The sequence below is a fragment of the Galendromus occidentalis genome, unplaced genomic scaffold (assembly GCF_000255335.2).
Source record: "Galendromus occidentalis unplaced genomic scaffold, Mocc_1.1 scf7180000077475, whole genome shotgun sequence".
Lineage (NCBI taxonomy): Eukaryota > Metazoa > Arthropoda > Arachnida > Mesostigmata > Phytoseiidae > Galendromus > Galendromus occidentalis.
Genome location: NW_003805463.1, coordinates 1,108,304 through 1,125,419, shown reverse-complemented (window position 1 = coordinate 1,125,419; position 17,116 = coordinate 1,108,304). Strand labels below are relative to the sequence as shown.

The window sequence follows — 17,116 nt, the reverse complement described above, 5'->3', positions numbered from 1 at the left end:
CGGCGCCGAGAGGAGCGCGTCGAATTACGCCGCGAAGTATCTACCACTCATAAGCGCCGACACACCTGAGTTCACTGTCGCTGGAAGGAATCGACGACGAGCATATTCTACGGTTTCTCCCATCGCTCGCGACAGACACAGTAGAATCCCGGGTAGGTGCCCGGGGGAGTCTCCGACGGTTTTTCCAGATCGATATACATCAGCTTTCATCCTCAGTCATGCCGGAGATTTGGGAAACACATTTCGCGTGCTATGAAGGGAGCAACAACTGTCACAGTTTCGATTGTCTGCGGAGTCGCGGCCCATCATGAGAGGGCTCTCTCGAGACACCTCGAAGAGGCGAGGGAAGTATTCGTCACATTGAGAAAAATAAGGATGTTTATTCTCGAGTCAAAGTTATCGTATCTTTCGCAGAGCAGAACCATTCCGTGACCATTTATCACATACACACACTGAGTGTCCGAGCAGCATGATCGATCGCGATATCTGAGGTGACATAAGTTGACATGGCCGGCATTCACTATGAGCTCCGGCGAGTAAGAAAACAGCATCGAATCTTCAGGCCTCGGGTATCAGGTCTCTCGGGTACGGCACGAGCTCGTCTCCTGAGACGCTGATCATGCTAATCGGAAACCCCTCTCGAGACTTCTTATCGCCGACGTTTTACATATCTGCGAGTCCAGGCATGAAGAACTTGCCGGCGAAGGCTTCGACCTCCTTCCGCTTGGTTTCCAACTTCGACCGGAATGGTTCGACCTCGAGCTTGTCTTTGAATTCTTTGAGTTGAGTCGTGGTGCAGGAAGCCTTGACCTCCAAGGCGAGCTCGACGCCGTTGTGGATTAATTCCGCGACGCGTTTGATGTCTTCCTCTTTGAGCCCTGCGCAGAATAAACCGTGTCCGGTCACTCCGGTCCTCCAGGCCAAAGATTCGTAGAGCACCGGGCTGTACCTACGTCTTCCATACAATTTAATCCCAACCCACCTCTCGTAGTTAGCGCTGGTGTTCCGAGACGGATACCTCCCGGGTTCATGGCGGACTTATCGCCTGGTACGGTGTTCTTGTTGCAAGCGACCGATATTAGCTCGAGGACTCGTTCGACCCGAGCTCCGTTGACGCCTTTCGGTCGGAGATCCACCCACACGATGTGATTGTCGGTCCCATTTGTTACGATTTTGTACCTGCGGTTCGAGGCAATCGTTTAAAGCCTCCTCTTATCCCTGAAACTTACTATTCTCTGTGGGTTGGATGAAGTTCGTCGAGCTCGACATCGAGCAGCTCGAGTACGGACCCTTTCGACATCAATTCCTTTGCGAGGGTCTGCGCGTTTGCCACAACTTGTCTTTGGTATTCCTGGAACTCGGTGCTCGCTGCTAGCTTCATAGCGACCGCAACGCCAGCAATGGCATTGTTGTGAGGGCCTCCTTGGAGTCCGGGGAACACGCTAGCGGTTATGCGTTCTTCCAAATCGTACATCGTTTTGTTTCCCTTGGCGTCAATCTACACGAGGAAAATAGAGTTAGGCTGACCATTAGACGACGCATAAAACAGGCCGAGAGCGCCGGGCAAAAACGTATGGTGTTCTCGAGCACTTACACTGCGAACGCCTTTCCTGTAGAAAATGACGCCCGACCGCGGACCTCGCAGAGTTTTGTGAGTAGTTGAGGTTACGAGATCGCAGTACTCGAATGGATTAGGACCAATTTTAGCCGCGACAATGCCAGATATGTGAGCCATGTCGGCCAAGAGGTAAGCGCCGACGGAATCGGCAATTTGCCGGAATCTCCTGTTTTGGCAATTTCATGATTTAGCGCGAAAGATTCCGACCAACGAGTCAAAGCAGTGATTTCCCGACTTCGGCCGGAGCGAGGATCTTTTGCTAGCTTCGTCGGAATGATCGGAGGTTTCAATGAGACCGTACTTGTAGTCCAAGTGCCTGGGATAGCACGACACGCCGGCGATGATCAGCTTCGGCTTGAACAGGAGGGCTGTCTTCTGGAGCATGTCGTAATCGATGAGACCTGTTTGAGCATCGACCTTGTACGGCATCGACTCGAAGAAAATCGACGTGGCGGAGATCTTCTTCTTCTCGGTGAAGAATCCGTGGGTCAAATGGCCGCCATCCGGGAGATCCAGACCCATGATCCGTCCATGGGGCTCTACCACGGCGGTGTATACCTACAGAGACATAAATCCTTTCCAGTCAGCTACGATAAGCGAGGTCATTCAAGCGAATCTGAACGAAGGGAGTGAGTCGGAGAGGTGGACGTATACTACTTGCGGTTACCTCAAAATTTGCTGGAGACCCCGAATAAGGCTGAACGTTAATTCCCCACTCAGCGGGATTGCAACCATAGGTTGAGAGAGCTCTCGTTTGGCAAAGAGTCTCGATCTGATCGATGAACTCGTTCCCTCCATAGTATCTCTGACCAGGGTAGCCTGAGGATTCGTGTCACATATGAATTCTTCGCCGGTGGACGATACAGTAGAGACTATCCCGCAGATGATCGACTCGAACATTATATGTATGTAGAAGCGCTGAGAATATTCAACAATGACTTGCCTTCGGAATATTTGTTGGTCAGACAGCTACCGAGACACTGCGTTACCGCAAGAGATGTGAAATTTTCTGAAGCGATCATCTCAAGACCAGTACATTGACGGTGTTTCTCTTTCTTTATCAAATTCGCAATCTCTGGATCGACATCCGTCAGCTGGGAAACCATCGAAGACGACATTCTTAAGCCTGCAAGGCGAACACGCGGATAAGAAAACGAGACTCAAGTCGTTCCGAGCTCGGACAGCGCTCTACTGAGATTCCCCGCCGTCATCGAAGCTTCCTGGGACGCGCTCGATTGTAGTCGGCTCATTCTCAAGCTCGGTCGTTCAGCATCAAGTCTCGAGGATCAATCACTGAGCTTGTTTCAACGATCGGGGGAAGCACCCTGTTATTAGTCGGATAAGGGTCAATGCTACAAACCAGCGATTTTTTTTCCTGCAGATCGCAATAGCAAGTGTCTGATAGAGTCTGGGGTCAACAGTGCTTTCAGAGCCATCGTTCACAGAAAGCAAATGTTCTCAACAGACGAACAACTGGAGGAGTCACCCACAAATCGGATTGGAGTGATCTGACCGATGGCACTCACTCCTGCTCTCGGAAGGGCACCTTACTTTTGAGAGACGATAATTCTTCAAGCAGGCGCGGACTCAACACGGACAAGCGAGATGAAGCTTATCGGGACTTTTAGGGGCAACTCGACGTAGCGTCTGCTTTTGTGGCTCGAGCACTCCGCGACCGCCGAAAGGATGAGGAGGATAAGATTATCCACAGCACGATAAGATTGCTATCGCTCTCTGATACAAGAGCTCTGTTATGAGCGCGACGAGATGAGCGAGATTTTAGATTAGATATTGACGCAATGAAGGGAAGGTCGCGGCTACCTTCCAAATACATGATATCTCGTCACTGCATCGCGAAGAATGTTGACTCCGCCTGGCGCGCCTTCCGAGGGTAGACCGATTTGGTTTCCAATCCGAATCGGACAATGATCGTCAAGTAGTCATCAAATCACAGAGGGGGATGCCCGCGGGGGGAAGTTCGCCAGCGACGACGTAAGATGGAAGCTGTGCGTCGCTCATCGTTTCTTCCCAAACTCCATCTCGGAATCCTACTGCTTGACGAAGATCACGCGATGCAAGACGATTCGATGAGGGACGAATCATCATGAGGAGGAGATTCATCACAAGAGCTTCGAAGAAGATCGACGGCCTCTACGACATGGGAGTCGAAGTATTCGAGCTCGACGCGAAACTTACCTATGCAGAGTTCGGAAGACGAATCTTGGACTATCGGCACCTGTGAATGAAACAGAATATTTACATTGATTCGAGCAAGACTTTGGCATTTTCGCACCGGTACGAGATTTTCTGCGGAGACGATCCTTTCGCCGATATGGTCGAGTGTCGTAAGGTGAGACAATGAAAACAATACTGAGCTCGCTCAGCGAATCTCGGGTTCCTGATTGGGGGAAGGGGAACGGCAGATCGAGCGTGACCCTGATCTTACGCGCCGAGGCATGTTACCAAAGAGAACAGGGAACAGAGGTCAACTGCGCCAAAGCACGAGGATCCGCAGAGGACTGCTCCGTATGAGATCCTCGAGCGGAGGTGAACAAACTCCGTGAGACAATACATAGGTAGTAGGGGGGAACTCTAGGCGTTCCCAGTGCACGCTGAATATATCGCCCCAGATCCGTCAGGAGCTTCTGGACTCCGGTACCGAGCCAAATAAGAGTCTCATGCTTATCTAGGAGGCATGTACACAAGATGACAGGGACTCGCCAAAAGGTTGAGATCCAGTTTTTTTCCTCTCGCCGATCAATCGACAACGGACTCGGTGAAAGAGCATTCCTAGTCACGCAACACCTGGTCACTGCGTCCGGTACCGTCGGACAGTAACGAGACGTCGTCGATCAATCCGCGGTCGTCAAAACGGTCCCTAGAACGTACCCGACTCAACCGCGCAAGCTGTATGAAAAGCCTCTGCATTTCGGAGATGGAGCGCGCCTCTTTGACCGGGAGAGGACACCTCTGTTATCGTACGAGGGAAGTTCGAAAGAAGGCGCTGAAAACGATCCACAGAATCAGAGAGGTTCCCGAACTCCGCAAGAGCGGCGGGCTAGAGGGCTTCATCTTCACAGGAGTATGCAGGACGGTTTGTCCGAGAAGCTCCCCACATTCGAATTGTGGACTCGGCGAGAATAGAACATAGAACTCTCCGAAGATGCGACTGAATGAGCAGCGAGCAGTGGGGATCTTCATGACGTATCGAGGACAGCTTATCGTCGCCCGCGTGCACGGCAGAAGAATCAGTGATTCTTATCATATAGGAGACCAAAAATACGCATCGCTTTGGGAACTCGTTCCTGGGAAATGAGACACGGCTGACTTGCAGCGGCTCCGAATCCACTGATACTTCCCTAATGGCGGGAAACCTTACTCGGACGTGGAATACGCGGCTCCTAGCTGCAAATCGATTTTTCGCGGTCGGAGCGACATTCTACGCAACACGCTCAAGGATTTTCAGCTCCCTCAGAGATCTTCTCAAGAAGACCCCATCCGTTCTTCATAATTGTCAATCGTTGGATGGACCGCCATGGGGGGCATTTGGCACCACTGGGAGAACGTTCAAGCGTGCCCCTCCCCCTCGATCGCTTCCCCTGTCGGGTTTTCGTTTGACCGAATTCTTCCATGGGAGCGGGAACTTCGTTCTCCCTTTTCTTCGTGTTTCCTGCTCCCTGAGGAAAAGGACTACGGACTGAATCGATTTTGCCCGAGGATATACACTCAAATAGAATTCTTTCGCAGGAGACGTTTAATCGATAAGAAGCAAAACGTGCAACGATTCGTCGGATCATGACTCTTGTGTTCCCGGAGCACGCTGACAATATAGCTTGGCATTAAGTAGCCCGCCTGCGACTGCGGAACTCGTTTTCCGCTTCTTTTCGGACATCAACTCGTCCCGGCGGGGATAGGGGTAGCTTTGAGATTAGTGAAGACGAAAGATATGGGAGTGCTTGCACTAGACAGCATATATATTGGGCGCAACAGTTTTCAATGCTTCATAACTCTTCCTTTACATAACTCTGAGCAGGGCCGTCTGCCGTTCACAACCGGCTGGGTATCTCTTTGAGAGAACTGGTTATAGTTTCGGACTTCCAGTAGCGGCTTGATAGTTCTCAATGGTTCGGAACAGCTCACGAGACATTCGTATTTGTCAAGCTGGTTTTCACAGCATCTGTCGGTGCTGAAGCCTCGCATGCATTTTTCTTCCTGGGCCACCAGAGACAGGAGACGTCGCTGAATTTTTCCGTCAGATGCCGCGACAGCGTCGATTCGAATGATTGTGCGTACTGGCTTGTCGGTCCAGGTCAGTCTTCGTTCGGAAACTTTCCAGGCAGAGGGCGCAGCGAGACTCCTTCCTGGACCGCAAGGTGAGCTCGGACATTATGGTCTGATTTGAAAGCTTCGTCGCAACCCTCGCGCCAATCGGGAGCGAGTGGATGACGCGCGCGATTTATATGACAAAAGAGATTCGATGTTTGCCGGAACCCAGACCACGTTCGTCGCATTCATGGAGGATGAGTTTTGCACGGATTGACAGATGGGGATTTTCGCGTGTGACGTGACGAGGAGGTTTCTCGGCGGAGCTCGCATCGGAATTTATCCATAAGGAGCTCGGAGGGAGCCTGTCGCTCGGTACTCGGTCTTTAAGGGGAACTTGGACGGATCAGTGGGCCGAAGGATAGATCTGCTCGTCTTGACTCCGGAGACCCTGCAGGTATCGCACGATCTCGGCGAGTGCTCGAGGGTCAACGCCGCTCTCCAGTAAGCGTATGCAGTAGTGCAATGAATGCTGATCTAGATTCGTATTTAACAATTGCGATATCTCCATCACCAGCGCGAATACGTCGGCATCGCGGCCTCTGCTCGACGTCGCCATCAAGGCGCTCGACGTCAAAATTCGATGAACTCCAGCGTAAGTAATCAGGGAGGGCGGTGCGGACCTCGAGACAGGGAGCAGGGGGGATCGAACTTTCAAGATGAAGAGAACCTTCCGATACACAGGGTAATAAGTCTCGACGGGCTTCCAGGCGCTTTCCGGCTGTGCTTAGCGATCATGATAACGACGAGGAGCGCCAATCGACACACTCCGATTTGGGCGCCTGGGTGGGATATTGATGGGTTCTCCCTGTGAGGCGATCGCTGATCATCAGGGATCACACATCACACTTCTGAGTCTAGGAGTTGCCTCCATAGGGTACCGCGCTCCCTAAATTCACAAAAATTCGCGTTCCCGACTCAACGGTGGGTGAGAGCGAAAAAGCGAAGCTCCCATGAGAGTCGGCGGCCCATCCGGAAATCCTGATCAGGACGGTGGGAACGGTGTTCCTTTGGAGGGATGACGGAAGCCCTATCTATAGTTATTCAGCACGCACCGTAGGGAGCAGAGCAACGCGGTGGAAGGAGTCGTCATGAGATGTACGGGGGCCAATGGTCCCGTAGGGAAGACGCGAATGAACCCTGACGCTCTCAACCGGAACGAGGGATCATCCTCCACCCCGAAGCAAAGCCGAATAGAGGAGTTACGGGAACCGTGTTTCTGTTCCCTTGTCTCCCGCGCACGAGAGGCCAGGAGCCCAGAGCTGCCGCAGGCAGTCGGAAGGAATTTGGAGGGAAATTAGACGCCTCTTCTGGTCGATAAGAGTCGGACAGTCGAGTCCAAATGTAACGCCGATTCTGGCAGTATTAGAAACCGTATTTCTGATCGATAGTAGTTTCCGGAGAACCAGAGGCGAGGAGCCTGAAGCTCTTGAATTAACTTTGCCGGACTCCGGGGAAAAAAGAGATGCTATTTCTTGTTGATTACAATTGGACACATTGGCGTGCTACCCCATGGTACCGCCCGGGGCGGTCAACGAAAATTTTCATTTTTCGGACGCGATCAACCAAAATGCCGCCCCCTGTCCGAATATTTTTCGCGAGAAATTAGGGAAATTTTCACGAAAATACCCGTTTCTTTTTAATGTCTATCTCGAAATTGCCGGCCCTCGGAAGTGCCGCCCGGGGCGGACCCCCCCCCCGGACGCACGCTACTGATTGGACAGTAGAATCCGGTTCCAGTGACAGACTGGAACTGGTACCAGGGAGCATACTGATGCTGCGGTTAATACACGAATCAGGGAGAAAGTCCGCGGGACAGAGCGTAATGCCGATATTTAACCCGGGTGGGCCCGGAAGTTATGCTCCTCGGACTCCTGCTGTGGAAACGGATGACTTCCTGTCAATGTTCCAACTCCTCCCCGTACCATCGTCGCCGGTGTTCTCTGTCAATCTCTCCTCGAATGTCTCATTTTGGAAAGGGGGAGAATCCTCATGCATCTGAAATCCTGATTCTTCAGCCGAGTCACGGAAAGATACTCAGTCAGAGCGCCTAATGAGAATCAATCACATGTGAAGTACGTGAGCGAATCCCGCGCGGGCGTTTTTCGAAAGTCGAGCGGTCAGACTTGAACGGAGAGTCTTCGGGAGAGGAGGAAATCGAGTGTGTCATGCAGCGCCGCCATCAACAACGACGAAACGACGGTCGGCCATCGATTCCATCAAGCGGGCTATCATCCATCCAGAGGAGAGCACCACCAACACAAAAGCTTCTGGTAGTAGTGGTGGCCGACGACGATCGTTGTTGTATCCAGTAGTAGTTGGTTGATTGAGCTAAAGTTTATTGTGTTGCTCCGATGTGGTCCGGGAATCGCTGGAAAGCAGCCGTCGACCGAGTGGAGGACTGAGTTCTGAAGGGAACTCGTCCGGGAAGCTCTGGGAGGCATTTGTGGATAGTACCCGCCGACAACGACGACAGTCTAATCGTGTTTTCTTTGGCAACCCCAACTATACGTGATTATCCGTAGACTAGCCGAAGAGATTTATGCGTCGGCTGCTGATGCTTCAAGCTCGGTTTGCTGAAGTCCTCTCACCGCTGAGCTTGCGATGAAGGCTCGCCCTCGGAGATCAGGAATCAAGGCTTTCCGTACCTGAAGCTACTATCATGGGTCATACAAGAAAGAACCACAACAACAGAGACAGCAACAACAACTTACTGCGAACCGGGAAGAAAAGTGAACAAGAGTTCCCTGTTTGATTCATCTGGAAAGATTTCGGACGTTTAGGCGGAAGAGATGTGTGATTGAAGTCGAAGCGTAGGGGCTAATATGATGATGCAGCCAATGAATTCATCGCACCATCCACCTGCAGGAGGGGCCCAGTGCCCCCCTCCGCAGCCTCTTCCGGCTCCTCTCGCTAACGCCCCTCCTCAGCAACCATCCACTTCACATCTGAGAGGTTTGTATGTCAACGATTTTCCGCTACATCCATCACGACTGGGCAACCGCGGGTCCGGGATCGGAGCGCGGTCAAAGAGCTAACTGTCACGGTTTCTGACCCTCTGGCTCTTTCGATCTGTCCGGAATACAATGTATTTGGCTATGCCCTGCGCTCATGGGAACTATGAACCACAGATGGGAATTTGTCAGAATCATTCGACACCGGTGGAATGTCGAATACGTCGGCTCCGTCGGACGCTCTATCTGCAAGCTCGTTCTTCCATTCACATTTTCTCCCGCCCACAGCCGTGCTGAGTCAACGTATCAAACTTCTGCAATGCCAGCTGCAAGCGTCGCCACAGCTTTCATCCCCGGCAGCCGGCCAGCCAGGGTCGAAACCCTCTCGGCAGCTGCCCTGTATAGAAGAGGCTTGGAATATTCCAGTCTCACAGGAAATGGCCTCGCGGCAGCAGAGTCTACTGCAAAGAGGCAGTTTCAATGCAGCTATACAGAGATCGTTTGCCGGTCAGGTAAGCTCCCACAGCTCGCAGAGTTCGAGGAAGCGCTCATACGGTGCTTCCATGGGTAATCGAAGATTAGCCCGCACCATGCAGGTGTTCTAATACATCCGTTGTCCACAGGGCCAAAACAACAATCAAGCTTACAGCTCGAACGGTATGAACGGTCCGATGAGCAATGGCACGGACAAACCGGCTTTTTACCTCTCTGGTCAGGAGATGCAGGTGCGTTCGGTACCGAATTAGGTACAGGAAGTATATTCCATGGAAATAGGTAATCGTGAATAATTGCGAGTCTGACCGCCTCTCTTTCCCCAACCAGGTTCTGCAGCAGCTCCAAGCGAACGCAACGAACCTCATACCCCAACAACGGAATTTGTTGTTGACGTTACAGAATCGTCATAGATTGATGATGCAGCATAAGACGCAGGTGCAGCAGCAACAAATGCAACAACAAATACAACACCAATATCAACAGCAGCAGCTGCAGCATCAACAGCAGCAGTTGCAGCAGCAACAACACCAGCACCAGCAACAACAAAATCAGAACCAGCAGCTGATTTCGCCGCAACAACAGCAGATCCAGCAGCAACAACAACAACAATCTTCGCAGCAGCCAACGCCTCAATTGCAGCAATCGCAACAATCTCAACAACGAAAGCAAAATCAGGGGGCCGATGAGCGATCACCGCAAATGCAACGGCAACCATCGCCGAAACAGAGTCACAACGAAGTGGCATCGTTGCCGACGACGGTCACCTCCAACGCAGAATCAACACCTGCTCCCACGACTGCTTCGTCGACATCGTCTACTTCGGAAGGCGGGTCGGCGGCGCCCGCAATGTCGACGGCCACCTCGACGACGACGACAAGCCCTCCAGCGATAATCACGTCCACAACGAGATCGAGTCCCCTGTCATCGACGGCGGACGGGAACTCGGTGGCGACAGCACCGACGGGAGCGTCGGGTTCCCCATTGCCCACTGCTGTCGTCAAGACAGAAGTTGTACCCAGTAACGGTAAAGCACCCTTCGCAGTCCCGCAGCCCCCTGAAGCGAGCTCGATTCTAGTGAATGGGGTAAAAGAAGAGGCGGTCGCATCGACAGCGTCGACGACATTGAGGGACGAAACTCCGAAAACGAACGACATCGAAGAAATGGAGGTCGACAGCAAGGAGGCCGTCATGAAAGAAATCGTGAAGGAGCGAATGGGGAGCGAGGCGGCTTCGAAAGCTCCCCTCTCCGAAAGCCTCAAGAGAGACGAGAGGAACGAAAACACAGCAGGCAAGGAAAATTCTCTCCGAACTCCCCACACGACCGGCAGTAAGAAGGCCGACAAGGACGAGGAGATGTCCAGTCACGACGAAGAAGAGGAAGACGACGACGACGATGAGGAAGACGACAGCGATGAAGACGACGCACGAGGCCAAAGCCTAAGAGAAATTGATTTAAATTTGTTGTTACGCACAGCCCAACCATCGATGACTTGTCGAACATTTTCGGATCCGTTTTCTCAACAATTTTCCCAATCAGACGAAGTCGATAACGACGAGTCGATGGATTCAGTAGATATCCGGAAGTTCTCACCAAGTTGCCGCGTTCCGAGCCAGGTTTCTATCGAATCGAGCGCTGAAGATATTGTCCTCGGATGCAAGGAGCTCCTGTCGAAATACGGCGTGCCGGCCATGTCCATCGTCCATGGCTACGGGGGAGCTCCTCCTCAGCTCCCGAGCCGTCCCGCTCAATTGCCTAGAGATCGCTTACAGCCTCCGGCACCGAGCGTTTTCCTCGAGAACAAGAAGCAAGCTTTCACGCCCCACCTTCAGCAGTTCTGCAATTCGAATCCGATAACAGTGATACGCAATCTAGGGTCGGTGCTCAAGCTGGACCTCGGTCTATTTTCGACCAAGTGTCTATGCGACGCCAACCCCGATCATCCTGTCGAGATTCGCACGCAACTCCAACAAGGACTCGAGGAGAACTGGGACAGTCATCGAAGAGCCCAAGTGTGGCGGTGCGAGAGCGTAAGAGGGCGCAGCACAATTTCACGTTACGCACAATATCAAGCCGCATCGTTCCAGGAGCAACTGCGCGAGGAACAACAAGGCTCCTCAAATCTCCAACCGCATCTGTCCGACTCCGATTCGAACTCGTCGTTGGGCGTGTTCTCTGCAATCAACAAATCAAAGCGAGCTAGAAAGAATACGACGCTCAAAACAATCAAGTTCGGTAGTCACGTCGACCTCAACGACGAGAAACGGTGGCGGCCGCAATTGCAAGAACTCCAAAAACTGCCCCCGTTCACGAAAGTCGTTTCCGGTTGCAATATGTTGTCCCATGTCGGCCGTCAGATCGTCGGAGTCAACACGGTCAAGCTGCACCTGAAAGTCCCGGGAGCGCGGACCACGGGACACCAGGAGCATAACAACTTCTGTTCTGTCAACATGAACATCGGTCCCGGGGACTGCGAGTGGTTCGCAACGCCGTACGAATACTGGGGAGAAGTTCACAGACTCTGCGAACGAGCCCACGTCAAGTACAATACCGATAGTTGGTGGCCTTTGATGGAGGATCTTCTGAGCCAACACATACCCGTGTATCGCTTCACCCAGCGACCGGGGGATCTTGTCTATGTAAATTACGGTACCGTGCACTGTGTGCACTCTGTTGGTGAGTACAATGGATAACGATCCATGACTTTCCCTGAATCAGAAATTTTCATTATGGATGCTCCGTATTCCATGGAATCACGTATGTCATACATATTGGAAAGATGAGCTGAATCCTGAGCCGATTTCCGTTCTCTGCAGGTTGGTGCAATAATATATCCTGGAATGTTGGTCCCCTATCGGCCGACCAATACCGATTGGCGATAGAAAGATACGAGTGGAACAAACTACACACCTTGAAGTCCATGGTACCTATGCAACAGCTGACGTGGAATCTTGCCCGAAATATGCAGTTTGCCGATGAGCGCTTGTACAAAATGGTTCGCGGTGTTCTCTCGCGAAGTCTCAGACACTGCGGGCTGCAGCGAGAGTGGTTGGACTCGATACGGAAAGAAGTACGATGGCATGGGAAAGCCAGGAGTGAGCCCACATACTACTGCTCGATCTGCCAGGTGAGTCGACCGACGGGATCCGTTTCGACGTCGTGACATGATTCGATCTAGAGTGCTCGGTGAGTTCTCCCCCTGGCCTCGCAACTCCGATGGAAGGTTTTTCTCTTACAGGCGGAAGTCTTCAATATACTTTACACGAAAACGAGATCTTCATCTGAGAGCGGCGTACCAGAGAAAATCTCGAAGAAGCTCGATGTTTATTGCTTTCACTGCGCCCGCGCAGCTTCATCGGGGCTTCGCGAATTCGTCGTTCTGGAGGAATACTCGATGAACGATCTCAAAGACGTCTACGATCACTTCCAATTGCGCGAGGTCAACGTCGCTCTATAGCAGTAGGTTAGAAAGGAGTTGTCGGCATCCTACTCCTCCGAGCGATTCCGGTAAACAAGGCACCGACGGTGATTGTCAGTCAGAAGAAGAACTACAGCAGAACCGAGTTTTCAAGTTTGTCGGATTCGCCTGGAAGTGGCCGACCGGTGTAATATGAACTGTTATTATCTCCTAAATTAAGAACATGTTGAGAGGATAATATTTCAATCGATTTACTTATCGTCACGTAAGCTCTTTCGCTGAGGCGATATCAGTTTCACCGCGAAACGAATCTGTCAGTCCGCTGTCCCCTGTCCCGAATTCGATCGTGATCGCTATCGATATTCTCATTTTATGCCATGGCGGATAGTCCCGGGCGCGACTCCATCACTACACATTGAATCATTCATGAGAACACTCCATCCTTTCAAGTAGTGGTATCACTAGTATACCGAGTTATGTAGGTGCCTCGAGCCGGATGTTAGAGAACGCCATATGGAAATGTATAAAAACAAATGGTTCTATATCGATCTACCAAGTTGCTAAACGAATGTGGACGAAATTGAATAAAGTCAGAATCTTGTTCGCGGACAAGATTCTTTTTCAGCGAATGTGTTCACTCGCTTCCATGCACAAACACGACGGATCTCCATGACTGATTGTGAGTGCGTTCTTCTGCGAACCAGAACGAGTCAGACCGATACTTCTAGCAGCGAAGAGATCAGAAGATCAAAAATCCATCTAATTTTATCCGCGAAAAGGATATGAGTGGGGCTAGAGAATTTTCCCGAAACGCGATTTTTCGCGGATTCCCCCAATTTTTCGTTGGCCACCCCCATCGATTATCACTGGAGGCCGCGGAAATTTCCCGCGAAAAAAATTGAGCCCTGAATCTGCGTCGTGATCAGCACTACGCTTTGCGACCGCGCTCATCCGCGGTTAGCGCCAAACATGTCACCTACGCGCACAGCATAATACCAAGATATATATGTAGGCATCCCTCAACAAGCCCGCATCATGGGCATCTGATCCTCCTCGGGGGAGAACCATCCGAGTCTTCTCCAAATCTCGGAGGGCCTCAGACGCAGGTCAGCGAGGAATCCCCATCGACCCTCTCTATGCCGTCTGAGCCCGTCGGCGTCGTCGTCTGGGAGACAGCGTAAGCAAAACTCCTGCGACTGTTCTTCGATTACATAGAGTCACGATAGCGGCTATGGAGGGCCGCGCACTGCGGTGAGTTCGTTCTCGAGACTGCAATCTCGAGGGACGCAGTAAATTTACAGCGGAGTCTAGACGCTGACGAGCGGAGACGTCTCTATGGGAATGTCCAGCCTCTGTCCTGGAATTAAGAGTGTCGAAGAATCTCCTAGGATCAATCGCGGCTGAAATCACGCGGCTCGAACCTTAAGTCCCCGCACTGCCACGAGACCCTCCCCGATTGCGACCGGTGCAGAACACACATGCCACCTCACTCATTGACACGGAAAGTAGAAAATTCATACCGCCTTCCCCCTCGTCATTCAGATGCTTCAGCAGGCTCGAGTCGCCCGGGTTCACGAGCCTGCAATCAAGGTGCATCAACTGCATTGCATATCTCCTCATGAAAGCCCCAGAGATCGACAGAACACGATCAGGCCCGCGGGAACAAGACGATAGAGTTCACGATTCGGTAAGCGGAGTCTCACTGTGCTTCAGGCCGTCTGAGAGTGTTTCCGATCGAGAAGTTCACGACCCTTCCGGAGCTTTCCCTAATTCCATGCATGAGTGTCGGACAATCAGAGCGGGGGTTCCCAGACCACGTACTGTGTCTCACCCAGGGAACACAAATCCTCCTGCGACGGGTCGCAGAGTGAGCTCTCGGCGCATGGAGAAGGAGTTCACCTCGCAGGGGCTCGAAGGTGATGAGCCTCTTCATTTTCACGAGCCATGTCGCTCAATTTCTGCTCAATATTGTTTTTACGTTCGGAAGATAAGTCGTCTCTCACTCAGTCAGACAATGAGCTCAGTATCGCCAGAGCGAGGGCCGATAGAGTCTCTCATCAGAGAGGGGCGGAAACTCCGAAAGTTTGGGAACCCCTGACTCCGGAACGATTCAAACGTTCCTGATTCCTCTCCTTCCCACCCGTAGGTCAATAGGCAACAGCTCGAAAATCTCCCGCCGGGACTCTTGCAAGACCTTTTGGAAGCTTGCATGGCCGTGACGCCGCCCGATGAGATGGTACGTTACAGCCAGATTGCCTGCATTTTGAAGACCACTCAATTGGACAGATTGAGCCTGTGGAACTTCCATACGACTGCGAGGGACTTCTCCTGGATGATGAGGAAGACACGGGGGAGATTGAAGGTGAGAGAGGGTTCGGGGAAATGAGCGGATCTTCCCTCTGTCGACTCCGTAGCAAAATGAAAGGCTGCTTCCAGGAACTGGAGGTGGATCGAGTGTCGGTTCATGGCCGAACTCCCGAAATCGTCGCGAGAGCTTTGCATTCCGTCGACAGACTTATAGAAGCCAATTGCGTTTCCTTGACACGGGTCACGCTCGGAGTCCATCTCAACGACCTGCTCATCCTTTCCGCTCTGCGACGATTGGAGCAACTGACCCTCAATTTCCGATGCGCCTATCAACTGAATGAAATAATCGTCAAGAATCGAAATCGAGGTGAACTCCCGATCTACGGTTCGATACAGACGCATCATTCGGGGTATCACAAGGGGCGGGGACGATTCCTGTAGACAGATGCTCAAGCCAAAGGATCCGAACCGGAGCGGTCAATTATCCCGATGATTTTCCAGATTATATATGGCCTCGTCTGCGAATTTTCCGCTATGGGGACTTGTATTCTGCGCCCACATTGCGCTTTATCTGCCATCTGTTGGAGAAATGCCCTCTGCTGAACTACTTGGCTTCCGATGTTTCTGAGGCTTTGATCCGTCTCCATGAAACTGAGTTCCTAAATGACGGGATCTCGAAAAAGTATAAATGTTTGGAGAAGGTTTCTCTCGGCTGTCTCGTCTACGGGTCCGAACAAGGAGAAACGCGTTTCCGAGGTAAATTTGACACATCGGCCTGATGCTATGTCTCTCGCTCGCTGCTTGAACGAGCTCCGCGATGACCATTGCAGTTGCGTCAATGATCAGCGTTCAGATAGCCATCGATGTATTTCCGAACCTAAGTGAACTGGACATCATTTTGGACAACCACGACTGTATAGCAATTCTCAATCAGTTCGTTCATCTCGCGCGATTGCGCATCAAATGGATTGCGAGATACGACTTGGGGGACTACAGTAGAAGTCTGCAGATGATCCTCTTCGAGGTAGGACGAATATTGTACTTCGGTCCCGGAACCGTGATGAGATGCTGAACAAGGGCGAAGGGTACGGGCGATATGGGCCGTAGTCAGCTGCTTGAGAGAAATCTGCCGACTTCCAGATCGGGTGCCAGCTCCACGAGCTATGTCTCCACGGTTTCAATGGGATCGATATCCAAGAGATTTCTTCACTCTGTCCGCACCTCGATTCGCTAGGCATCATCGAGTGCGCATCCCTGAACCATTCGGGGGTGAGTCGAAGTTGCAATGACCGTTCGTATTCGAACCAACACTGAAAGAGCTCATCCATAGCTGGGCTCATGGAGTCGGACTGTGATTGCAGTTCAAATTCAACCCATTCGAGAAACTCAAACGGTTCCGTTTCGTACCTCCGACCCACTACACGGCCGAACGTGCCGATGGGGATTTTCTCACGCTCATCAATGGTGAGTCCTGATGCATCGACTCGAGCGACATCTCCATCGCTGCTTCGGAGTACAACACATGCCAGGAGCAGCTCTTGAAAAGCTTGTTGAGGAAAATTGATGACTAACTGATGCCGAAGGTTCGGAGGATCTCGAGCAGTTCATCGTGGAGTTCCTCCGCACCGGTGAAGATTTAATGAAACTTGTGTGCGAAGTGCTGCTCGTGAATTCGTTGAAGCGAGTCTTCATGGCCGGTGAGTCTGGAGAGTCTATCCTGCAGGATCTCTGCTCTGGACGACAATTCTCTGCTATGTAATCAAGTCTCACAAGTTCCCGCAGGTCTCCACTTCAGGTTTACACCCACTGATGGGTTGCGGGAAGCTGTTGAGAAATTGGTATCAGCCTGCGAGCAGCTCCGATTCCTCACCGTGGGACACGTCGGAATCATGGATTTTTTGAGACTACGCTTTCCCCGCATAAAAACTCAGTACGAATTGCTCTATGTCGGTCTGTGAGCTCTCCCGAATGAGCCTTGATTGATACAATCGAGGCTGAGGTGG

At 51.8% G+C, this 17,116-nt stretch overlaps 3 protein-coding genes across 3 annotated transcripts; 2 read left to right on the top strand and 1 right to left on the bottom strand.

Annotated features, from left to right (window-relative positions):
* Positions 1-364: 364 nt before the first annotated feature.
* Positions 365-4,526, bottom strand: Shmt (serine hydroxymethyl transferase). The gene is made up of 9 exons (XM_003744819.1): positions 4,508-4,526; positions 3,815-3,854; positions 2,562-2,744; positions 2,286-2,437; positions 1,920-2,176; positions 1,595-1,784; positions 1,290-1,498; positions 983-1,179; positions 365-878 (listed from the first exon to the last, which is right to left on the bottom strand). The coding sequence occupies exons 3-9, from the start codon at positions 2,734-2,736 to the stop codon at positions 664-666; spliced, it is 1,395 nt and encodes a 464-aa protein (XP_003744867.1). The 5' UTR covers positions 2,737-2,744; positions 3,815-3,854; positions 4,508-4,526; the 3' UTR covers positions 365-663.
* Positions 3,723-12,845, top strand: LOC100908797 (lysine-specific demethylase 6A). Its single transcript, XM_018640131.2, is given in 10 exon segments — positions 3,723-3,856; positions 8,596-8,683; positions 8,872-8,896; positions 9,184-9,407; positions 9,519-9,620; positions 9,718-9,909; positions 9,976-10,750; positions 10,928-12,064; positions 12,205-12,515; positions 12,627-12,845. Coding segments are annotated over 10 exon segments (3,207 nt in total).
* A 457-nt stretch (positions 12,846-13,302) lies between these two features.
* On the top strand, positions 13,303-17,071 carry LOC108864453 (uncharacterized). The gene is made up of 9 exons (XM_029111883.1): positions 13,303-13,395; positions 14,953-15,168; positions 15,243-15,480; positions 15,615-15,869; positions 15,944-16,137; positions 16,254-16,382; positions 16,475-16,577; positions 16,697-16,810; positions 16,896-17,071. The coding sequence occupies exons 1-9, from the start codon at positions 13,303-13,305 to the stop codon at positions 17,069-17,071; spliced, it is 1,518 nt and encodes a 505-aa protein (XP_028967716.1).
* Positions 17,072-17,116: the final 45 nt, after the last annotated feature.

Excerpts from the sequence above, each read along its gene's own strand:
- Shmt (XM_003744819.1), bottom strand. The coding sequence starts at position 2,736 with ATGTCGTCTTCGATGGTTTCCCAGCTGACGGATGTCGATCCAGAGATT. Across the intron at positions 1,785-1,919 it reads CCCAGGCACTTGGACTACAA|GAGATTCCGGCAAATTGCCG; the intron begins GTACGGTCTCAT and ends TTGCCAAAACAG. Across the intron at positions 1,499-1,594 it reads ACAGGAAAGGCGTTCGCAGT|ATTGACGCCAAGGGAAACAA; the intron begins GTAAGTGCTCGA and ends TTCCTCGTGTAG.
- LOC108864453 (XM_029111883.1), top strand. The coding sequence starts at position 13,303 with ATGTTAGAGAACGCCATATGGAAATGTATAAAAACAAATGGTTCTATA. Across the intron at positions 15,870-15,943 it reads AGGAGAAACGCGTTTCCGAG|TTGCGTCAATGATCAGCGTT; the intron begins GTAAATTTGACA and ends TGACCATTGCAG. Across the intron at positions 16,138-16,253 it reads TGCAGATGATCCTCTTCGAG|ATCGGGTGCCAGCTCCACGA; the intron begins GTAGGACGAATA and ends GCCGACTTCCAG.